This window comes from Accipiter gentilis, chromosome 28 (assembly GCF_929443795.1).
Source record: "Accipiter gentilis chromosome 28, bAccGen1.1, whole genome shotgun sequence".
In the NCBI taxonomy this organism is placed as follows: Eukaryota; Metazoa; Chordata; class Aves; order Accipitriformes; family Accipitridae; genus Astur; species Astur gentilis.
In genome coordinates, this window is record NC_064907.1 from 14,613,201 (window position 1) to 14,639,212 (window position 26,012).

General features: G+C 38.9%; 1 protein-coding gene across 4 annotated transcripts in view; it reads right to left on the bottom strand.

Annotated features, from left to right (window-relative positions):
- The window catches only part of SMOC2 (SPARC related modular calcium binding 2), a 150,157-nt gene that overhangs the window by 13,831 nt on the left and 110,314 nt on the right, over positions 1 to 26,012 (bottom strand). For all 4 annotated transcript variants that reach the window (XM_049831056.1, XM_049831055.1, XM_049831058.1 and 1 more), the window contains exon 9: positions 24,823 to 24,905. In XM_049831056.1, coding sequence (XP_049687013.1) covers positions 24,823 to 24,905 — 83 coding nt within the window. The remainder of the gene's footprint in view (positions 1 to 24,822; positions 24,906 to 26,012) is intronic.

Consider the following 26,012-nt stretch of genomic DNA (forward strand, 5'->3'; position numbering starts at 1 on the left):
CACAAGGCAGCTGATGTTTTTATTAGGTAGTCACTGCTTACACAACATCTACCCCAGTTTTGGAGGCCAAAGACATTTCAGTATGTTGAGAAGAATCTGAAATTCTGAGCATTTAGGTTCAGCCTGTGCCAATGCAAACTCCTAACCTTCAGAGGCTTGTCGCCTTCTGTTTAACATGACCTGCAGTACAGCCATGTGGGTCCAGCTCCAGTGTAAGAAACACAATGTATTTGACTGAAGTGTAACAGGAACACAAGTCAATCAGCCCACTGATTAGGACACAGAGAGAAGAGTTTCAGGATTAGAAAGGGGCCCAAAAAAGGTCCAGAAGAGAAAAGCAACTGGATCCAATTTTCAAAAGGTTATACTTCTGCTTTACATACTATATTTCATGACTGCCTGTCCCTGAGATATACAGCTGGTACTTCTAACTGCAGTAACACTTCCAACAATAGCTTATTAAATTGAAGTATTCTGGAATCCAGTTTTGTATAGTATGGCAGGCATCTGAATCTCCAGATTATCACTCTGAGAGTCTTAACAATTAACAACCAATATTACTTAGGGAGTCAAAATGCAGTCCTTTTTAGTAGACATTTATTACTTCCAATTCACTTGTATTTTCATCATGCTGTTATGTTTCCTCTCAGGAGATGGGTATGAAATAACCATATTTAATTAACTCCATTTAAATATCCATTAAAAAAGGAAAAGCTATTACAAAAAATGTATGTTGTTACAATTATGGAAGTGACCTCAGAAATAAGGTGCATAATTCTGTTCTCCTGTTGGAAAAATTGAACTATGGGGAATTACTTAGTGGGGATGTTTTTTACATTACTTAATTAATCTAAGCAGCCCGCTCCTTGGAAATGTGCATGAAAAACAGTCTTTTCTACAAACTGATGTTGATTTTAACCTTTCTGGATATGTCTTACTGAGACTTTTACCATTGGAGACAACAGCTGAAAATCCCAAAAGCATACACTCTCAGCTAAAGCCACAAAAAAAGCTCTCTATCCAGATACTAAGAACCAGTGGTCATTAAAGCAATAAGATGAGGGAAATTCAGAGCTGAGTTAGAAACTGTCAGCCCAGCAGCGCACATTTCTATAAGAGCTATTTTCAAAGAGGATCTGCCCACAGAATGGTACCAGGTTTTTAGAAAGAAGAGCAGAACCTTCATGCTAGACTGTGGTTCTTACACTGCCATAACATGGGATGAATGGAGGTATAAGGCCAGCACTCCTAAAGATACCTTTCAGTCCCTCAAAGAGTGATACATACATGATGGATTTTTTTCAAATGCACCTTTGAAATGCTGCGCCTTTTTTTTTTTTTTTTTAAATCCAAGTGTAGATGGTACAGAGCAACCCCGACCTGTGGGACACAAATGGGGAGTCCCACAGATGCAGTGACTTGGTGTCTCTCTCTCCTGGAAATGAAAGCAGTGGCAGAACTACCAATTATGAACCTAATTCACTGCTACAAGGGCACAAAGCATATTGTTGGATGGTGTAGGATGAGATGGAAAAGGCGATGGAAGGCAGGAGCAGAAAGGAGGCAGAAGATCTACCTATATTGCAAGCAGTCAGGTGAAGTATCAGAATCTTTACCCTTGCTTTACTTTGCTTATACAGATACCTACAAGTACTGAATTTGAATTGGGAGATAAATTTTCATCAATGTTATCTGATTATTTTTTCTCCCTCCCTCCCATAACTAGCAAACAAAAGATTTAGAAATTGGATTTCCAGCACAGAGAAGAGCTGGGAAGAGGGGAGGCAGGCATGGCTATTTCTTGGAACATTAACTATATACTGAATTTTGACTCAGAATTAGTTTTTAAAGTAGTGATTAAAAGAGGTTTATAAAATGGAAATCCTGGAAGCAAGTGAACTGAAACAAGAGTCAGCAAGAACCACGAAAGCATTACTTGAACACTATGGAATGAACCAGTCCTTGGAAACCTGGCATCACAAAAATCTCCCTCTATATATATATATGTAGTATTTAATTTGGGATTGGCAGTTGTGTTACCTTCCTGGACACTTTCCATTAAACATGACAGATTTCCTCTGCAAATACCATTTCAAATCTCACTGGCTAATCCTTTGCTAAATAAAAAAGCTGCAAAATTACTAATACAAAAGCATAAATAAAGCCTTACAATTGCTCAGTATGAAACTTTTACAAGATATGATATTATGCAAGAATGAAACGCCCTTAGTTCCTGCTGAAGAAAGTGGGCATACTATGACTGTCTGAAGACTCAGGCCTTAATAATTAGACACTATTCATTTAATTTAAAAATGAAGGTCCATTTCTAATTCAGCATTACCCAGCTCAATTCTCCAGGGTTGACAGAGAGAGATCTCTGTAGTTACAGCAGGTTTCAAACCAAGATTCTTTGCAAATTGTCCTCTATTTGGAACTGATCTCCCAAGCCAAATGTAACACCGTGTACTTCATTAAATCATAATAAACTAATGTTCAAGTAATGATGAGCTTGACTTCATCCAAAAGAAACAGGGCAATTTAGAGTTAATCATGCCACCCTTAATTTGCAACTTACAGTAAGCACTGAGGAAATGAACACACAGCGCTTGGTAGCAAAGATCCTGCAATGACAGCAGCACAATGGAGTAAATTAAAGATGGAAATTAATGCAATTATGGTTCTAAAGTGTCTGGCAGCAAGGATGCAATGCAGCTGACTTCACATAAAACAGTTTAGAGCATGCGGTTTGATTACAAAGTGCCTTGGGTCGTTTTAGAGAGGGGTAATCCAATTCCATGATAGCACTTCATTATGGATTGTGAGGAGGGTTTCCTCACTGGACCACTACGCTGTATGCTAGTTTCATCACGTACAGCATGATCTGATTCCCTTGTGTGCTGCACGTCCTGCATTAGGTCAGGAACCCAGCTAGGAATATCCTGCAGCCATGTCAAGGCCTGGATTTCCTTGTATTTGTGCAGAAGCCCATCCTGTCGACTCCGCAGAGGTTGTGGAGGTTAATGCTAATCGGGTTGCTCAGAGTCAGTCACTTGGTATTAACAGGTAATATCTGATAGGGCTGAGGAGAGAGGCTATTGAAAAATGAAAGCCATCTCAGGCTTCTTGACCATGGGACTTGAGAGGAGAGAGAGAGAGAGAGAGAAATACCCTGTCCTACCCCTCCAGCAGTCAGGCTTGGTCTGCAAAAAACCCATGACCCCGTTTTATACCCGGGTTGATGTGACATGGACTGCTGCAAGACTGAGCACATGTACACAACTACAGGAGCACGTGTGTCCTGTTTCTGAAGCAGGCCATGAAATCGTCTGCTGCTGCGTAAATGGAGTGAGATGGAAACAAACCATCACATTATATCTTTGTGCCCTGGGCATTGCAGGGGATAGGGGAAAATACAATCTGAATGTACAACAGCAGCATCCCAAATGCTCATACTCAGGAAAACTGAGCCCCTCCTGTGCATGTATAACAACCTGATTTCCAGCCATGCATTTTGCTTGCCTCTTGGTGAATGGAACTGAAATAATGACTCTGATTATAATTTCTACACCCCACATTTCCATTCTAACTCACTCGTGAATACTTCTTTGGTATAAATATGCATACTTTAATGTTGACTTAGTAAACAGCAGTCATTTTCCATCTCAAGTGAATGAATGTAAAGCACTAATTCAAAATTAGAGGTCCACGCTCCATACCTGGAGATACCCAACACTGCAAGTTCCAACAGACACAGACTTTCAGTCCACGAACTTTATATGACTGGAGTAAACTAAGCCCTCTGCGGATGGCTGTAAAAGGGTTCACATGCTAGATTGTCAAAAATCAATAGGTGGTCTACTGCTGGATAAAATCAGAAGACAGAAGAGAAGGTAATGAGAAAAAAGATCCTTAAACCTTTAAAAATGCCTGGGATTAGATTAAGAAATTCAATATGTGTGTGTGGATTACAAGGACAAGATAAACAGTTAAAACCCATCCATTTCTGTCAACTGACATAAGCACATTCACAGAGGGTTTTGCAGCAGGGTTCATGTGTGCCATCACAAGTACCAAACCTTAAGCCAGAACAATTTCTTTGTGGGAAGAAGAAGGACATGAATATATGGTAAGGATACTGAAAGGAGGAGACAAGCATGGAAGTTAGAGAGAACCAGGTAGAAAGCCATGGGAGAGAAGACAGGCGTGGAAACCAGGGGGGGAAAAAGCTCCTTAAAGTTTCAAGAAAACTCACTCGGACAGCCTGTGCTCTGACACAGACACCTCTGACAGCACTGACACTGACAGAATATTAATCTTCCTCCCCCATTCTCCTCCAAACAAAACTGTAGTTCACTGAGATAGCTCTGGCGTTCATATGAGTAGGCTTCTGGTGGTTTTGTTTGCTCTGCTTCTGCCAAAGCCATGTGGATAACGTGGCTGAATCTCTGCATCTTTAGCTGCATTTGCAGAGACAGAGGGTTTTTATATCTTCCTATTGCTTCTGGCGCTCTCGGTATGTGACCACGAAGTAGTTCTCTCTAGGCCTGGCCAGGAAACAAGAATTCCATCATGTGGAAAGTGTCAGGATTGGGTAATTTAGATTTTACTCTGGTGCAGAATGAGCTCCCCCCCCCCCCCCTTTTTTTTTTTTAAGAACAAAACACCCCATTCCATCTTGGCCAAATAGCTTGGTGATGAGGGCACGCAGCTGAGATGGGGGAGACTGAGGTTCAACTGCCTGATCCAAACCAGACAGAGCAGGGAGTTGAAACCTGGCTTGCTGTTATCCCAGCGGAGTACCCTAATCTCTGACACTAAAGAGTCAGGTTCAATTCCCCGCTCTGTCTGGTTTGGATCAGGGAGTTGAACCTAGGTCCTTTCCTCTTCAAGTCAGTGCTCTAATCATCGAGCTATTGTGTGTCCACAGAAGGGTTCCTTTTGTTGTGAGCAAACTCTTCAGAACAAAGAGAGTGTCAGAAAGCACTTCTATTGCTAAATTAAAAAATTTTCTTCAGAAAAATAACAATAGCGTCAGACTGGACAGCATGTTCTTTAAGTTAGGGCTGAATCCCCGGCGTAGGGAAATGCAACCAACATCTTCCAAAAAGGCTGGCAAGTAGGTCAACAAACAGAGTGCTCTCGCTAGATAAAATGAATTCATGAGCTTCAAGAAAAGCATGGGCTTCAGTGCTTTGCTGGATCAAGGCCACTGCACTTTGCACACCAAAGAGTTGAATTCCCATTAAATAAGTTTTTTGCCTTGCATGTGTGGGACTAAAGGCTTTCTGCCTTACCAAACAACAGACGTGTGGGAACTGATGCTTAAGCAGCACTTTATCATTCTGCCATAATATCAGCCACTGTTTAAATTTTTTTTCAGCAGTGCATATACACAAGAGAAGCCTGTTGTTTGATATAGGAACTCATTAAGGCTGTTGGAATTTATTTTCTAACTTTAAATGCATTCTATTTAAAATTGAGTATTTAACTTGTCTATTATTCAAAATAGATGTTTCACTCAGCAGACATAAAGAGGGTAGACAATACAACTTCCAGTGGGATAAAGTTGAATTCAGAGCACAGTGGAAAAAATAGGGGAGCTGGAGGGACTCAAACATTCAGACATCATGGGAAAGAGCAAAAAAAAAGGAAAGATCATTCATAGGGGCAACAAAAGGCATAGGGTACTTCACTGGTTCTATCTCAATTTGATAGTTATATTTCCTTTCACAACACAGAGTACAAGCTTCATTTCAGTTCCCTTTTTTCTTTTAATGTAAAAGGTTTTGTTCAATTGTCCAAATTCTAAACGGAAAGGCAACTTGGGGTTCTCACACTGTACCTTCAAAAATATCACCAAACGTTATGCTTGATGACATGACTTAGTAAAGCACCTAGGATTGTCTGTAATATTAAGTGTATCAGGTTGTTTTGATGCCTGTGATCTGCTGGAGCAGAATCAATATGATCTATGAATTTCATGGATGTATAAAGATAGAAACATGTATCCAGAAAAGGGGAGAGGATGGGAGTTCCAAATTCAAGTTTTACAACAATTTTGCAGACACCTTTAGTTTTTGTTTTCTGTTTTTCCTGCATGAAAAAGATCGCTTTTCATCTCTCAAGCATTTGAGAGATTCCATTAATGCTGCTGATGTGTTTTGAAATGGTTACCAGGAAACACTGCAAAAGAATATAACTGCCTAGCTATCAAAGCATGTTTTAAGAATAAATTCCTCTACTTTTATGACAGGCATTTATCTGTAGTCTCCACTGAAAATATAATGAGTATAGAATGTCCTCACTTTATCTGTCCTGTGTTACAGTGTTCTGCTTTATCTGTAAACAGAGATAAATCACAAAGGCAACTGGGGGGTAGAGGGGTTGGGGAATGAATCTTTTGCTGTTGAAGAAAGGAATTCAAATTTTGGTTTGGTTACAAGCAAATCAACCAAATTAATTCCTACTTGTCTCCAAATTACAAATGTTACCAAAGGAAAGTGCTGAAGCTAAACATCTGAAAGAAAAAAAAATCTGTGAGGGGAAACCTGACTTGAGCCTATATACAGGGTATTAACCCTTACTTTAATATAAAATACATTTGTAAATAAATACTTTAAAAAAATTTGTGTTTCTCCATTAGGACTGAAAACAGGCCCACTTATGAGTGCCATCTGAGATATAGGGCATACAAGGTACCACTCTTTCTGCACAGTTGAACGAATTTTAAATTCATTGTAGAAAGAGGGAAAACTTCGGCGTCGAGACATTCACTGTATCCCATAATGTGCTCACTTTCTGTATATCAGCCATATATTCCTGAATTAAGAAAATGCCATAACATTACAGTTAGATTAAGATCCAGTGGGTCTAATGTGGTGGTTTTTTCATCCTCTCTCCAGGAGACGAGGTTTGATTTGGAATGAGGAGTCCAGGTTTAATAGACTCATTCAGGTAATAGTTTTGTCATAAGAAATGCATGCCTCTCCTCTCACATAAACCAGAGTTTTCTGACCTCCTTCCCAGGCTAACTTTCCTTTGGTGGATTGTAAAGAATCAGAGCAGTGTGTATCTGTTCGCATTCCTTCTTCCCCCCCAGCCTTCCAAACGAAGCGACTATCAAGGGAAGCCTGCCCGCAAGATACCCCACAGCCAGATATGAACGAAAGCTAGCAACAACAAAGCATTCACCCGAACGCTTAGCTAGGTCTCCAAGCTTAAAGCTCAAGCAGCTGAGGAATTTGGCAAAACAAGGTTTCACTGTAGAATAAACCATACAGTTCTTACTCTCCCAGAAGAGTCCTGCTTTCCCAAATAACCCTAGTTTCACCAAGCCACCTGCCTATGTCAGGGAAATTAATGAACTTCAAAAGTAAAAACAACTCATGATGAACAGTGAGCCCTGTTTTTCTAAACATAGGAAATGCCAGCACCACAGCAGTGTGCCTTCTTTTTTACCAAGCCATACAGGGAGCTGTAAATTAAAGCCTGATTCCTGGACCTTACATGTCCAGCCACTGCACAGCACATTAATCTATTTCCTTGATTCAGCTGCCAAGTTTGCAATAAGGTTGTGTGATGCATGCCTTGAACCACGAGCTTGGCTCCAAGAGAACTGTGCACCCTGTTAATACAGGGGTCAAAATACCTGTCTTAAGAAATCCAGTTTTTATAGGAACTTCAAATGAGTGATTTTTTGTAATCCCTATTAGATTAAAATTTTCCTATTGACAAACACTTCTAGTGAACAAAATGCTACATATAAATGCTGCACAGCTCACAGAATCAATGAAATGGGCTTGTAAACACGTGAGACACAGATGTTGTGGCTCTGTTTGCCTTGATGTTTTTAATCAAGAAGCAAGAACAAGGGACAAAGAAACACAGCAGACAAAGGATGAAATCAGCATTGTGTCAAAGAAAGTGGACAGTCAAAACAGCGAACATGATTTCAAACAGCTCATAAAAGATTGGCATTTTAGTGTTTTCAAAAAAACCAAACTTAGCTCAGCTTGCAATAGGAAAGCATTAGAGTTTCACGAAAAAAATAGTAAAAATTAAAGTAATTCAGGAAAAAAAGTAATCTTTTTTTTTTTTTTTTTTTTTTTTTTTACAAAAGAGAACAGCTTCCTTTGATTCAGTAGGAACCAGACTAAGTTCAGTCAGAAACACATACTTGCTTTCAAAATCTGACACTGGGATTGTATATCTAATATTAATTATTTTTATCCATGACTTTGGTTCAAATCAATATGGCAGTGTCAATGACAACTAGAGCATGAACTCTCTGTAGGTGCTGTTTATGTAGTTTAGATAATCCCAAACTCTACAGCCCAGCTGGTGTTCTAATTACTCTGAAGTATGCTTTGCACAAGCAGATAGGAAAACTTGGATTCCAATAAATGATTAAGGAGGAAGAGAGATATTTACCAAAAGTTCTTAATTAACTAATTGTCCTGGCTTGCCAGGGGAAAAAACCCTCATAGTGTATACAGAAAGTAGTCCTTTGATATATATACAGTGTAAGATGCATCAATGATATTTTTTCAGAAGCAATTTTCCTGCTCTTCTAAGAGAAAAGATGTTGAGACACAGTTGTAAGGGCTGGAAAGTTAAATTTTCTCTCATGCTTAAGTAGACTCCAATTTGTTAATAGGTCTTCATGGGAAGTCTGAAAGATAAGTGCACAGAGCAGATGCAAAGGGGTGAAAAATGTGGCCATTTCTGGTGCTGCACATGGTAACCCACCACTCAGTAGCTTTAAGATGCATGGAAATCACTGATAAACGGAGAGTGTGGATATGCTTGAGGAGTCATATTGTATGTGCAGTGAACCCAACATCGCCCGAGGCTGCTGAGCTCACCGACAGAGCACCGAGGAACTCTTTTACCCCAGCAGAATGTGTCACACAACAACCTCCAGGCACATACATGTGCCTACAGGAAAGGTGGGCTGTCCAGAGCACTTCATCCCACTTCTGGTGGGGGAATAGTTCAAAATCCCTGCTGAGTCCCACTGACAGGGAAAGATGCAAAGAGCTCATTCATCACGTCTCACCCCCAAGCCCAGCCTCACGCCTGAGCGAGCTGGCCTCTGTCACACGTGGAAAGAATTGATTGTCCCAGCTCATCTCAGCACAGGGGTGCACACAGCTGCTGTCACCCCAGCCTCACCTCCAACAGCCCCTCCAGAGTCCGGCGTCTGGGCTAGCTCGCTCCGGAGCGGGAGAGAGGGATGAACCCCTGCTCTGCTGTTTGGAGAGCAGAAGACACGACATCGACACTCTGGGTCGCAGCATTGCTCACCAGGAAAAGTTAGTGTTTGTGAAAGACACCTGGACTATAACACTGACACTTCTTGAAACCTTCTGACAACCCCTGCTGCTGAACCTCATTTATTTCTTCCCTTCTCTGAAACAAAAAGCAATAAAAATACTAATGAAAAGGTGAGAGTTCTCTACTTTATACTAAGCTCTCTGTAGTGAATGGTAGGTATATTGTCATGGTTATCAGTGTCATTTGTACCACTTTAAACCCTAACAGAACTGGTTACGCTGAGATTATTTTCAATTCAAAGCAATGAACTAGAAGCAGAATTTGAACCATAGTTTTATAGATTAAATAAAATAATCTTTAAAGCAAATAACTGCCAACCATACCAATACATTATAAGCATACCAATAGACTATTATTTACTAAGTCAATTACAAAGATACTTTCAAGCAGTTACCTATATAATCATCTGGATGATATGAACTAATGTTAGAGGAAGTACTGACATAATAGGTATTTACTTATTTTTCTTATTCTTAATAAATAGCTTTTAAAGAATTTTAAAATTCTGATAGCAAACCCACTGTTTTCTTAAATTTGAATAGTACCATCAGCTTGAATGAGGCTAGGGAAAAATGTAATTTTTTTCTTTAAAGTATGTCACAAGAGTTTGTTACAAACAGGAGAAATAGGATACAGTTCATAGAATGGGTTTGCTATAATTCAATACATGAGAAAACTCTTTATTGAGCTGGCTTCAATATATTGATAAGTAGAACCTGATTAAGATCCTTTCATAGGAGGGTGAGTTGAGAGGCATAAAAGGATCTCTGTGTGTACGTATGTGCATGTTAGTTTAAGCACAGATGTAAATTTAGGGCTATGTAAGCTATCATATAAAAGCTTTTAATCTGCATAAATCAGAAACACATTATTCCTGCGTGGTGAAATTACAAGCACACATCACCCCAAACAAACACCAGTAGAAACTATACCCCAATGCACCTTCACAAACCCTGTACAAGCACATGTTATTTAGGGAAAGAAGAATCCAAAATTCTCTTGTATAAATATTTTAGAGAGTTTGAAAACATTTTATTGGGAATATTTTTTGTATCCTTCCAGATCTTTCTTTGATACTGTGAATTCAGCTATACAGATCTCAGAGGGAGATAAAAATTCTAACTAATAAAATACTTCTCTAAATAACTTAAAATTGACTTTCTGCATTCAAAGCCTAATGGATCAAGTACCAGATATATTGAAAAATTTCCAGTGGTGGAAATATGTGCTGCATATCTTAATGGAAAACCAGGAATCTTCTCTTTTCTACGGTTCAGAGATCTTGTTTCACGACCATTTCAATATTACCTCTCTGAACTCAAATTAAGGGGATGGAATTCTCCAGCATACATGAAGGAGTAACCCTTTCTAGTCCCTGGTGATTATTTAGATGCACACATATACACGTACATACACAACTAATGGAGTTTTTTACGATGCCTTCCTGCTTGAAGTGTTGAAATTGAGACACATAGGAATAATGGCAAGTGAGACTGTAGAACTCAATGCTAAATACAATTTATATGTTAAATCAAAATGCAGCATATTCTTTTCACCACCAGATATATAGTAGCTGTAATACTGCTAACTACATAGTTGAATATGCCAGTCAATAGCTAGGCCTAGATTTTGCTTTTCTCTTCAGAGCACTAGCTAAATTTTTCAAACTCCAGGTTTATTTTCTGTGAACAAATCTGCCCAGCTCTAGTAAACATTTTCTGTTATAACTGTGGATGGCTACAAAACCTAGGAACTCAAACTCTTTGTTATCAGTACTTTTCCCCATTATACAGTTCACAGCACAGAAGGGTCTATAGTGACGAATAAGTCATAAAAAAAGCCAATGAATATTCACTCTGATTCTTAAATGAATTTGATTCACTAACCTTTGCTTTGCATTTAACTGTGTTCCAAAGCTAAATTCAAGTTGGATCACTACCAGCAAATCTGGATTATGTACTCAAAGAAGCCAAAATTCATCGTAAGGATGGATTCTGTAACTCTCCAGTTAGGGAATGGGAGTAGTACCCTGGGGCTGAAAACCCCTGACTTTCCACAGGTTCTGAGTGACTGCATCTCATTCAGCAATCAGAGACTACATAGCATGTAGAATATCAAGGGTTATGGAACCAACCTAAATCTTCGTCCTACAAACACTTATGCCTGGGCTTAACTTTACAACCACATGTAAAGGTCCCTTTGATTTTAATGGAACTAATCACAAGAAGAATGTGGGTAAGTGTTTGCAGGATCAGGGTTCAGTGGGTCATGAATTGTATTTTAGGAATATTTACAATGAATTACTTGTGGATGACTTGCAGAGCAAGAGGCTTTACCAGAAGACGTTTCTAGATAGCAAACAAATTCAAGAACTTCACAAGCATAAAGGGCAAAATTTGTGAATAATTTATTTCCCAAAATTATTCATGGATTTTTGCCATATGCTAACATCAGGAATCTATGAACAGTAGCACTCCTGCTGAGCTATAGAGAAGCAAATTTCTGAATCTTGTGAAGCATTCTGAATCCTTTGAAAGAATTCCCAGATGTTTGTATGGAGTAATTTCTTTTCCTGCTCGAGGGCTCTCAGTTGTGGAGGCCTACAAGTTGTATTGAACCCAAGGAATAACATCATGTATTTGAAAACCTCTGAGATAGTCTTGTACACACTGTCATCTTTGTGAAAGAGACTATTTATTCTACACCTCTTCACTGAGCCCAGAGAAATGCCTTCTCCGCTCTCTAAATACCTGATGCAAAAAGGGACCTGGAGGAAAGCCAGCTGGCTTAAGCTCAGCAAGTGTGAAACGGAGGTGACACATGTTGGCAGACTGAAGCACTTTGAGGAACTGGCAGGAACTTTCACTGCCTCTTCAGTTGATGGCATGTGTCCACCCATTGTCCAAGTGGCTTTGCAGTCAGCTAGACTGCAAATTTTCCAGGCATCATTTTGTTATTCTGTGTTTGCACAGTGCCCAGAACACTGGGATCCCAGACTATGCAGCTATAAACTACTGTGATACAAACAATTAACTATACTAAGCACGGAATCTTCCCCAGTTCATGTCTGGTCCCATGTTCTCCATATTAATAGTAGCAGGTATTCTCCGTCTGTGGCTGCACCACAGTGTGCATGTCCTTGCCAAGGAAGTGCGCTGGGTCCTTACCAAGTGTAGCACTTTCCTACCAAGACATAGCACGTATACTCAATCATGTCTTTGATCCCACATGTCTGGGAGGATATAACCTGGCATTACCTTTGAGCCTCAGCTAGAAACTCTGCTTAATACTGATATTTTACTTTCTAAAATAAAACCAACATCACTGAGAGCATGCAACACTGATTTTGCCTCTTGCACTGGTGACCAGTTCCACTGGTCTTCTCAGGTAAGCCATGAAAAAACCATGAAAGTCTAGAAAGCATGAGCATCGAATATACTCTCTGATTGTCAGAGACAGCCTTTTTCTCAAAAGTAAGTTAACAGAAAGATTAATGCAGCAGGCTAAAATCAAAATATTTTCTTCAGAAAAATATACCTACTGATGTGAGATGAGAGTATCAACAATTTTGACTATATCTTGTTCATTTTCCCTGACAAGTGAGCTATACTCATTGCTTGACGCTTTCAGTCATAACTCATCAGCCAAAACGGATGTTATTTCTGTATTATACATTAACTTACTCAAAATGATGGGAAGTGGGAAGTCTTGCACTAGCTTAATTTTACACAAGCCCTAACCTCATAACTCTGCCTCGATTTCAAAAAGTCACTGTTTGATACAAAACACAAAATTACTAGGGTGGTTTATTATCAGTACAGGGTATTTTTCAAAGTTGCTGGGAACTGAAAATCCCACTGAACTCAACGGGAACTAAGTGCTCATTTTATTTGAACACTGGAACACTTCTCCAAGTGACTAAGTGCAAAGAATAAATGCCTAACCATTGTTGTTCCCTCTTGAAAATATAGCTGCAGATATACATTAATTGGAAAATGAAAATATTTGTTTTTTCCTGTCCACAGATTAAACATGAGAGCTGTTTCTGCCGGATAATCAAGGAGAACTTGTATCCAGGTATGAAAACAGAACAAAGCACACTATCCATTTTGCAGGGAGCAGCCTTACAAATCAATGGCATGTTTTTATTCAGTTTATACTCTATCAGGCGAAAAAGGAGAAGCCCCATACCATGCATCTTAGAGGAAATAGTGTCTTATCATGTGACTCCCACTCACTGTCATGATAAGGTTCAGGTGTCATTTTTCATTATGATTACAGCCCTGGCAGACTAAAAGGTTTTCACCTTTTCCATCCAGTTATATGAGTTTTTCCTGCCATCTTTCAGATGGCGAGATGATAATGATTGCAGGTACTCTGGCAGAAAACACTGAGCTTATGCTACATCAGTCTTTCCCTCTTCTTGTGTTGTTTTTTCTACTCCTCACCCAAGAACTGCAAACCAGTTACCCCAAGTTATTATAAGATACCTCTCCCATGTCTTTACTGTACCAGAAATTATTTCAAGGTTTTTTAAATGCATTTCTTGAAGCTTAGTAGCTTTAGGAATACAGCATCAAAGTTTGTTCAATGAGGGCAAATATTTTAATCCCCTTCAGGTTCCAATGTGATCAAAGTTTCACTCTGCTTATGCTAGGATTTTATACTTGGCACAGACAATACCTCAGTATCTATAGTCATTTACTTACAAGCAGCTGTTTTAAAAGGCACTGAGGTATTTTCACGGTAAACTTCAGGTTTCTTTTAAAAGACAATACGTATAGTGATTTTCTTAATACTCACATGTATTTTCCTCAGAGCCCTTGCTAAAAGAAACAAAGCTGTTTAACATGCACTGTTTTGCACTGTCGTGCGGATTTCTCAATTGGGCTAATCTCTGCATCAAAACATTTCACATAAATTCATTTCCTTCATCTTTTTGGTATTAGAAAAAAAGAATAAAGATAAAAAGGAAGGGCTCAGCTCTCAATTCTAGAGTTTCTCTATTTATCTCCTGGGAGGGCTAAATGCTACGGGCTTTTGAGCAGCTGAATGCTGACCAACAGAAATCTCTTGAAGTACAGAACGTTATTAGTCCAGGTACAGAGGCTTGGGGCTTATCATCAGTAAGCAGGGCTGAGCAGTCTACATGGAGTGCTAGTTTAAGGAGAATGAAATGTAAGATTTCATTAGACTAAACTGGTTTCAGGGAGCCATTAGTCATTCCTCCCCCCGTCCCCCTGACCCAATATCCACAGTGTAGGTAATATTCCAAATACTTAAGTGAGATAAAGGAGTATCTGAAAAAATGCCATTTTTCAAACAGGTGCTCGCATACCCTATTACTATTGTGAGACTTATTTCCCTGCTAAAAGCACTTCGGAGTGGAACAGTGCAAGAAAAAATGTTGCTGTGTGATCCAATTTCAGCTGAATACCATCAGCCGCAGCAGAGACAAAGCCAGGCTGTATCTCACTGCTTATGGAATACCACAGCTGTTCATTTTCATGATCTGTTCAGGTAAGGTGGCAATTACGTCATTTAACTTGAGCTATCAAAATATATTTAGCTACTGATGTTAGTTGTACTTGCTCCCTCTACAGTCAATGGAGACAGGCACTTCCAGAAAGAGATTCAACCTAAAACACATACCAAAGCAACACACAGACATAATTCTAGCATAGGGATCTGAACTCTTTGAATATGTCTATATCAAAATCTCTATTCTACCTTTAGGTATTATGAAAATGACCATTTGCTTGGATGGGTAAGAACAAATGCCTTGTGGATATTTTCCCCCTCTCTTTGGTGTGATGACTACAAGCCTATTGTAGATTTTCCTACTCTGCTGAGTGTGGTTTGACTAGTAATGAACTCTGAGTTTCATCTAGGAGGGCTGTGTATTACATCTTCTCATTACAGGTTAATCTGCTATGGCATGACAAAGTCTGTCCAAACTTTCACTGTCTTGCAAGACCACATTTGCTTTTAGGTAGGAAATTTACTGTTTCAATCATTGTTAATGGGTGTGCTCCTTCCTATAAGCAGTTCAGAGATATCCAAGAAAAATTATACCATGTGGAGGTAGGGAACTGCTAAATATAAGCACAGATTTATAAAGTGGCTAGAAACTTTTCAGTAAAAGACGAAACAAAAAATTAAACCTCTCTAAATCAGCTCCATGAGTTAATAATACTTATGATAATGAGACCGTTATCCATGATGCTGTTCTGTTTTTTAAAAGAAAAACAAATGTGTTCAACCAAAGCTTTTTCATTGCTGGATTTAGAACACCATATGTATTAAATTATGGATTAAATGTATGGATTAAAATGTATAGATAAATTAAAGTTAGGAATTAAAATACCTTTCTGAAATGTCTTTTTTCAGTTTTACCAAAGTTTTATGGCAGAATGGGTTTCCCTGAGGGGAAAACCCTCCGTGTTTATTTATATATATGTATTTATGTATGTATATACACAGTCACTCCTAGTAAGGATGGAAGGAAAAGGTCCATCTTTACCAGAATCAATGGCAAAATCATCAAGTGCAGGGGGCAGCACTTGTCTACATATTTACATCACCGATGGGTAAACCAACACAGCTTCATGAGGGCCAGTGGAACTTTTCTAACGTCCACTCGGCCTTAAAAAAAGGCATTTCTAGGGCCAAGCATTGTCTCACTTAATCATTCTTTGGCCCAGAAGGCAAAAACCACAATCAGAAACCCGTTTGGAGAGTGCTGGTGCAGAGAGGGTGACTGTACAGCTGGGGGGTGACAACCTCCTTGAAGCCAGCCAGGCACAGGAGAACGTCCTCCCTTTCTGGGCACTTGTCCCATTGCAAGCAGGACCCAAGGACATAGAGCAGCACAGCCGGCAAGGTTGCGCTGTGTAACAACGGATTTGTCTGGAAAGGGAGGACAGCAACAAGTGAGGTGAGAAACAGAATTTATATTCTTTGGCATAGCATCCAGCATTTTTTTTAATGCTGAGAAGCAAATGAAGTCAGTGTTTATTAGTCCTAATATAGCCCTTTAAAATAAACATAAAATTATAGGTTAATATTAAGTAGAGCAATGAATGAAATGCTATTGCTGAGCCAGTAGCATCACCTTTAATTAGCCAGCTTTTCTCTTTCACTAGCTGTGATACAGCTGTCTCTTTCTCTGGCTCTTTAATAGTAGCTCAAACACTTTCACTGTAATTTTTTTAGACAAATTCACACATAACTGGAAGTCAGAGCAGCTCTTAAGTTATGTGCTTGAGCATTTTTTTTGTTTCAGATATTAATATTCCTGCTTTAGGTTGGGGAGAAGATACTCTTTTGTTAAGAAATGACTACAAATTGAGGCAAAAATAAAGCAATATGAAGAACTGTGGCCAGACCATTAGTAATTAAAGACAGGATGGGGAGATGGACAGAAGAGAGTGTGCAGGAAATAAACATGATCTGCAGAGCCTTGAAAAATAACTTGCAGGCCTGCCTTCCTCTGGAGCAAAACTGCCCGCTGGGAGACTACAATATAATCATGTAGCCAGACAATAGGGTAATAATATTGAAGCTACTCAATCCAAAAGCCCAAGCAAACCGTTGTAGGTTAAAGAGACAGAGTCCTCCCTGGAGGGTCAGCTGCTCTGAAGCCACAGCAGTGGCCTCACGACTTACTGCTGCAGACCCCCCTCTGTATGGGGTGGTTGACCAGTAGACCTAGGCAGTCATGAGAATTACTGCCGTAAGACAACATCCTCCCTAGGCCACCAAATAAGTACTCAAATAAGTACTCAGTACTCAAATAAGCTTTTGTGTTACCATGTGGGCACTCTGCCGCTCAAGATAGCAGAGGGCTGGAAAGCCAGGCTTCCTCCTGGCTAAAATACGGCTTTGGAAGGGGAATCAGCCATTCCCCTGCTCCCCGCCCCCCCAGCAGTACAGGGCTGAGGAGGAGCAAGCCTGGCCTGCCAGCACCTCTCTGCACCTCGCTGTCGAGCCTCAAGGCTCCCATCCGCCCCACGGCTCCCATCCGCCCCACAAGACCTGCCAGGCTCCAGGCAGGCCCCCTCCTTCATCCCTGCTACGCAGCTATTCTGTTCTGCCATTGCTGCCATGGAGGTTCACGCCAGCTTTGCCCCAACATCTCCTGGTCACAGTTCAAACACTTCACTAGGCAGGTCTGCTCCATACAGAGCCCTCTTGCCAAGTATCTCTCAGTAAATAAAGCAGTATAGGGCTCAGGATGATAGTTACAGGCTCATTCAGAACAGCCAGCAACTTCAAATGGTTGTTTGACAACTCAGAGCTGTAAGATTCAATAGCAGAAAGGGATATTTTAAATATTAGCTCATGCAGCCAAAAAGCTGGTTACATCATAAAAATATAATCCTTTTAAATCACAGCTCAGTGGAGAAAGTTACAGGCCAATTGACCTAACAATTTGAAGCTCATGGGAAGTCAGGCATATGTATATAATCTGCATTGTGATCAGAAATACTCAATTACTTAACTGATACCCTTAAAAAGAAGAAAAATTTTAGTTATTCAAATGTTTAAGAATGTGTAGTAAGGTAAGATTATTTTCTACTCAGTGCCAGTATGGGACTACACAGAGGAAACGAAGAACGGTGTGAAACGACAGTAAGCAGGGTGAGGCAGACCAGTGGTGATACCTCAGAGTTTTAGCTGAGAAATAGTCTGGTACCTTATGAAAGCTGATGTGCTCACGGTCGACAGTGGAGTAACTGTAAAAGTATAATGGAACATACCTCAAAAGGAAAAACAGTTAAGCCTCTATCACTTTCTTTTTTTCAAAGGTGCCTTTGAAGTAAGACACTTTATATGATAGCTGTTTGGCTGTGGGCCTTGCATCATCATGGTTTGAGCGTTTCCGATTATTTCTCTTTAACTTTGGAAAAAGAAGATGCACTGCCAACAACCAAAAGAAAACTGTACTTATCCACACATAATTCCCCCATAACATAAATCATGAGTTTTGCTCCACAAAATATAAACTGTTCAGGGTCAGTCCTGGATTATCCCACCAGAAACACAGTAAATGAAACCGTTACAGTAGGAAGAAAATTGGACAGTTAGAATACTTCTGTTTCCCTTGAGTAATGCAAACGTGAAATAAACAAATCAGTTAAACAGCTCTCATGCATGATATTGGGGAGAAAATATTAACTGCTTGATGGCCAAGGTTAAACTAAGCTTCTGATCCATAGGACAAAACAATAGCAGAGAACAGAATCACTAGTAGGCTGTACCTGTAGTTCAACACAACCACAGTTAAGGAAGAGTTTTAAGGGAATACTTTTGTTATTAAGTTGATCGACTATACAAGGGACATGCACTAAGACATTTCAATTAAGTAATATTTTAACATTCTTAGGTTGACTTAAACTGCAGACCATCACAGTGCTGACACAGTGATCAGCAGAGCTTATGCCCTGGATGAAAAGCAATGGGGTTTGGGTTTGGGTTGCTGGGAGGAGGGGGCAGTGGTCTATACTCTTGTCCAAACTGAGAATTTGAAATCTGTCTTATAGAGGCTGAGCAAAGATGCCAATTTTTCTAATTTGGATCCTTCTTCTGTCACTGAATAAATCCTAGACATTAAAAATGGAAACCTTTCAGATGCTTATTAACTCCGTGCTATCAAAAACCCCAAACACTCAACCTTTTGGAGAAATGCTCTAGGATCGAAAATTGTAAAGAAAAGCATCTGAAGTGAGGCTTTTCAGAAAGCTGCAGGATTGCCAGGAAGGACAAAAATAAGAGTGAAATGCTGATCTTATTTCACCAGTAGAAATCTACAGTAACTTCAATGCAATTGATGCATTCTACTGGATTCCAGCTGGGTTAACTGAGATCAGCATCTCAGGAAAAGGAAATATTCATCAGTGAAGAGCTATGCTATTTGGAGAAAACAGAAAAGGGAGACTTTCAGGACTTTTAGTAGATGGACTTACTGAATCTGCACATTCACCCAAGTCAGTAGATTGAATTGCTGTTACAGTTTATAAGGCACTCTCACTTCCAAACTACAGCTTCACCTCCCAAATTATCCTTTTGTATGAGAGGAAGTATCACAGCTATAGGAACTTTAAAAAACATACCATGTTAAAGAAAAGAAGAAACTCAAATAAGCCAAAACTAAATGTAAATAAAATTAATGGTCTGACTTAAAGCCATAAAACCATAGAAACCCAGTAAAGTCTGAAAATCCAGCTTGACATTGTGTCCCTCTCTCAAGCTTATGTGCCTTTTACTCATTTGGATTTCTTTTTTTTTTTTTTTTTCCTGCACAAAAGAAAAGGGTACTTCTAATTAAATAATTTTTTGTAAGCAAAATCACATTTCCCATAACACTTTTCAAATTTTTCCACTTACTTTCCAAATTTCAGGTCTTGGTAATGAAAATTGTATTACAGAAAAACCCAGACAAATTCCCAGGTCAAGTAAGAATACCAAAATCTTCAACTATATAAAGGATTATCCTAAGTTTATCCAGCCCTCACACACAGCAGAGCCTAAAACAGAGCATACTTGTATTCGATGCATACTTTTTAAATAAGAAAAAGATTTGCCCTTCAGGAAAATTAGCCAAGTGGTCTGGCAGTGTCTCAATATGCTATCATGTCTTGCTCTTTTACATATCCAAGCCCCTTTCTTCCAGGTTGCTTAGAGCAGAGGCAAGACTAGCTTTATGAACAGGTAGTTTGTCCATTTTCTAAGGCATTGGTCTCTGAAGCAGAGTGCATGTACCCCAGGGGGGATACAAGACAATCAATTAGAGTGCAGGAAGAAAATATTTTTTTTACTAGTAATAAATAAAAATTTAAAAAATTAAAATTGTGGTTATTTCATCTTTATTTCATCGGGTTTTGATTTCTGTATTTGGGGATGTTCTACAATGTAGTTAATATGTTAGTACAGTAGTACATCTATATAATTTATAAATAAATATGCATCTATTGAGGGTGCATGCTGAAAAATATCTTACTGATTATTAAAAAGTAATGAATACATATAGTGCTTGAAAATACTTTCACCCATAGACCCAGCCTGAAAAAATACAGTCACAGGAACCAATATTTCTTCAGCTTGGCTGAATTTGACCTATTACCACTCATGATTTTAGGAAAATACAGGGGCACCTACACCTCCATCATGTTACAGGTTTAGCTTAACCAGCCTTCATGCTATACCTGTTTACATGCTCTTGACCAGCTTGTGTAGAAAACTAAATTTCTGTTTAACACACCAGTTATCCAAAAGTCTGAAATAAACCATTCAAGACTCTTCACAGAAGATGTAGGTTTATCACAGAGCTTCCATTTTACTGTATAACACAGGGGAGAACAAAAGCTCAAACTACAAATGTTTGAAAACTCTGACCGTGAGAAGAGTAAAAAAATCCTTCCGTTTCCCTAGTATGTGACATTCTCTAGACTCTGTTTTGGGTTCATTTTCACTATCTCGGAATAACTAGTTTCTGAGAAGGATCAAAACCACAGGTAACCTCAGAAAAATGCTTTGGCTTTAAAAAAAGGACTAGAAATCTAATGGGAAGAATTATTATTATATAACTTCCAGCCCAATCTAGCAGATACAGGTGGCTTGGATCGTTCTTACAAACATTAGATTAGCCTTCCATTTCAGATGCTTTATATTAAGTTACCCTTAGGATGTGAGGATATATTCTTAGCTCAGTTTAAATCAGCGGGAATTTTGCCACAGACTCCAAGGGGCCCTTACCTTCTACAATTTTGCCTTAACAAGATATCAGTGTTTGCCAAAACCTGCATCTTGATTTATTTGCAAATTATTGCTAAAAATATTTGGCTTAACATGTAATGGGTTCAAATTTTCAGGTGGGATAAATCAGCGTAGCTGCAGAACTATGCCAATTTAATCCACCTGAGGATGTACCAGTGGGTTTTATCCTATTTAAGATCATTCATAGTAATAAAGTAATTGTTTTAAAATCTTCCTGGTTTTACACAGCAGGCAGTCACAGTGGTTTCACCCAGGGCTACTGCATTTTTGTGGGTATAAGCTGCAAATCAAGCAAACCCGTCCTTTCAAAAATGTATTATTCCTTGAAAGTAAGTACACAATTAACCTATATTTTTTATTCAGTCCTGGCACCACTCAGCAATCAGAGGCTGTATTTAAATTTAGTCAACACAAATGCAAACATGCCTTTGCACCGCTGCTTACAATAGAGAAACTTTGAGTAATAGTGGTTCATTTCTACTAAAAAGTTGATTCGTGTTAGCCATTTGTGCAATTTTACGTGTTACTTGTTAACAACTACCCACACCTGTGCAAGATCCTATTTCAACCTCCTTTCTACAAAAACCAATCTAAAATAAACTCAATTCATTATTACTTAATGCAGTGTTTGTATGATAAGAGAGAAATTTGCCAGTTGAGGACTTGGGCATTTAATAGACTAGTTGAGAGAGAGAAAAGAGAAAGCCTTAAGACAGTGAAAGAAAAATAAACACCTTAACACAACTGCAACTGTGAAGTAACCTCTTCCCCCTGTTACTTCTATAGGCATGTACTTACTCCATGCTGCTGCAGAGTAAAAGAGGGAGGTTCTTCTAGCTAAGCCCTAAGTATTTAAGAAATGTTAGGAAATTTTGGTATTTGCCTTACTTTAAAATAATATAAAGCATTTGGAAGTCAAAGATTAAGCAATGGAAGATATGAGAGAGCAAATCCATGTCATACATAATAATTTATGATAATTATGAACTCACATTGCTGCAGTAGTTTGTTGGACTAAAGCTCACATAATGCAAAATATCATAAAGTAGAAAGTCAAAAGACCATTGCCTAACTTAATGAAAATTAATTTATCAGGTAGGAGATTACAGCATGGAAAGTTCTTGTTAATTGTTTCACTGGAAAATTATCTTGACTTTGGATAAATCTTTGTTACTGTACTGTATAAAAGCACTACCAGTTTGGATAAGAAATTGGTGTCTGAAAGCTTAAAACCCTTCACTTGCCCATTGTCCCTCTAAGATTTCAGCTAGCAAATGCTTCTTCAACATTTTTAGCAAAAGGTAGGCGTGACCAGCAAGTGATCTTTTAGTGCAAAACTTGTTTCTTCAGCTTCTGCTCTGCTATGCTTTGTTCTGAGTGCAAGTTCTTTACACTCAGAAAAAACATACATGAAATCAAGTAATTACCCAAGTCTGGAACTATGCAAGTGCTGTTTGAAATAAATTGTTGAAGATGACCAACTTTCCATTGGTTTTGATGGAGTAAGGACTGTAAAATGTGATAGATTAGTTTGGGTTGGAAAGGAACTTTAAAGGTCATCTAGTCGAACCCCCCTGCAATGAGCAGGGACATCTTCAACTAGATCAGGTTGCTCAGAGCCCCATCCAACCTGACCTTGAATGCTTCCAGGGATGGGGCATTGACTAGTTCTCTGGGCAACCTGTCCCAGAATTTCACCACCCTCATCATAAACAATTTCTTCCTTATATCTAGTCTGAATCTACCCTCTTTTAGTTTAAAACCATTACCCCTTGTGCTATTACTGCAAGCCCTACTAAAAAGTCTGTCCCCATCTTTCTTATAGGTCCCCTTTAAGTATTGAAAGGCCTCAATAAGGTCTAAAATATTTCCCAAATGATCCCTGACATACCTGCCAACTTCCCTGAAGTTACAACAGCAGTAACTTCAGTAAGCAAGTACTGACTGATGGAATGATGGATACAAATCATCAATCTGATTGTCAACAGAGGCACGTTTGCCACAAAGTTTCACATATCTGAGGATTTATGTGGCACATATGGTTCTTGCTGAACTCTGTGAGCAGCTAAACAGCAAAACTGCAAGTCAGGCATGCTCCATCCCTTTTTTGTGAAGGAAGAGAAATGGAGACAATTTGGTAAGAGCTGTGAAATTCATGTCCCAAGGTGAATTTTTAGTGCCAATTAGCTTTTCATCTCTTAGTATATATGCATGTTCAGTATCTTAAGTGATAAGCCATAATGCAGAATGAGTACCTCACTCATTCAACCCTATCTCCCACTGTCTCTTTCATAAAGTAATCAAGATCTACCTAAAAAACTAACCCGATTTTCAGCCCTTTACTAGTCCTTTAGAAGGCTGTTGCCTCACTGCTTTAATAGTTGGAAACCACTTTACAGCTCCCAGGTGAAATTCATTCGGGGTAGATCATACCTATTTTTCTTGTGCCCAAATCATCACAGAGGAAAACAGTTTCTCTCCCAATATTGCCTCCAGACCTTGTCTCATTTGTCAAAATGAAGCAAATGCCAGCTGCCTTCTCTTGGAAAGTAGCTGCTTTCCCTGATACATTAGTGCTAGCTAACTTCTCCTGTGTATCCATTTCCCTGAACACAGAAGACCAGAATTGTACCCACAGTTCTAGATAAAATCCAGAAAAAAACCAATAGGGTTATCTAAAATGGCATGTACGTTTCCTTGTCTGCCTTGTCTGTCTTATTCCTGTCTGTCTGTCTGTCCCATCATACCTAGCTAGATATGGTTTTGGGTCACACTTGCCATTTTTACAGCCACAGTAATTGGACAGCTTGCAGTTAATCCTATGATCGACTTCTTTCTATGTAGAACACAACATATAATTACATATGGTATAATAACATATTCATATTTCTTCTTTTTTATTATACCTTGTAATTAAATTTATTTCATGATGGAGGGTATTAATGTGTGCTTCATTCAATATGCATTTTACAACTGATGGGCATGTTTAGTTCAGAATTACTGTCTAGATGTTTCTCTTGGTTGCTAAACTGAAATATTTTTCATGCCACAAAAAATCTGCCCACATAATTTGTTTGTTTCTGGTTCTTTACAATAGCTGACAGTAATTCAGAATCTCCTCATAACGTGTGCAATAACATTAAACCTGCTACACCTCAAGTTATTCAAACATGTTAAAAGGTCATTTCAAAAATGAAGCAAGTCTACTGACATCTGTGTAGCTCAACTATCCAGAGATAAGATCTCTCACATGCTTATAAAAAGGGTGAAAAAATGAAAAATCTAATTAACACCAAGGTTTGTTTCTACAACAGAGAAGAATAAAATTATTCTGAGATAAACTGACAAGAGTACTCTTGGAAAAAAGTAAGTGATGATACATTTTTTAGACTGATTTGAAGATAGAGGTCAATTTCCCATGAATTTTGCGAGAACAAGGATTATGAAGTACTTGCCAAGTTGTTCTGGACATATGTGCCGACTCTCTAGTATGACAACAGCAAGGAATAATCCCAGTAGGTAAATGTGACTGCCTTTAAACTACTGAGAAAAATGAGCCTTACTTTCTCTGACAACATCCCAAGACCCATGTTTACATACATTGCTCCAAAGCCAAAGACTTCAGTCAGTAGCAAATCTATATAGCAATATCTAAAAGATACATTGTTTTCGTATAGAGTAAGAAATTGCTCTATCTGTTTCACTGACCTTGAAGCTGGCGTCCTTTGTACAAATCCTTTGTTTTGGTTGGGTGAGCTCTGGCACCGTTATCACACTTAGGTTGTTCATACCTAAAGAACAAACAGGGAGAGAATAAAACCAGCCAAGATTAATTTGATTTAGAACTACTTCCAATGTTGTAGTCCAAATTATACTTGTACCTTCTTTTATTCAGGGAATAAGCTTGTTTTTCATTCAGAAGGGGCAATGCAAATTCATCTGCCTATTTTCCACTTACCTCAAAGAAGCCAGCACAACTTTATTCTCCTGGGGTTGATACCAAACTAAACAAATATTATCTATTCCAAAGCCCATTCTACAGGGAGGAAAACTGAGGAAGGAGAAAACTGTGGGGAACTGCTATAAAGTAATACATAATAAAAAATGATTTTGGAAAAATGAAATAAATAAAAAAAACCAAACTCAATATCAAAACCAAAGTCAGGCTCTCCTCCCACCTACCAAATCAAAAAGGCATGACTAATGTGACAAATTCTGACATCTGACACAGTATTCATGTTGGGAAACACCAGAAAAGCAATTTCAAAATCCCAGCAAGCCAGGTACTGTAGTTAGCTACTACTGCAGCTCTAAAGCCATGTGCTACTGTATCCTCTCAAAAAAACCCTTAGTTTACATAAGAAGGGCTAACCATGAACAGCTAACATTTTGAACAAGAGTGAAGAACTGAGAGGGTTTCCAGAAGGAACGGAATTGGGCTGGAGCTGCTTGCAATGGATTGTGAAGAAGACTGAATCTCCACCTGCTACTTGAATATTTTGGTTCCTCTATGCTTTCTGAGTTTACTTAAAGTCACTTTGTTAGTCCAGCTGGTAACAAGAAACTCTGCTATTTGTATTTCCAACAAACATTGACTTACGCAACGCCACTACCAATATCTTTCATGCAAGACTGGGAGGCATGGGAACATCTGCTGCTGAGGTTTTTCACTCAGCTTGACAAAATCTCCTTCTGAGAAATTTTACTTTTTCATTCTTCTAAAGTAGTTTGAAGCTGCAGAATTCAGTGTGTGGCATTTCAGAGAAAGTTTCAATTCTCAGTTAAACACACTTAGTAATATGACTTGTGTCCACATACATGTGTGTGCACATACATACATACCTGTTCACTGCATCTGGGTTCTTTCATATTTTATACAACTGATCATCTTCCTTTGA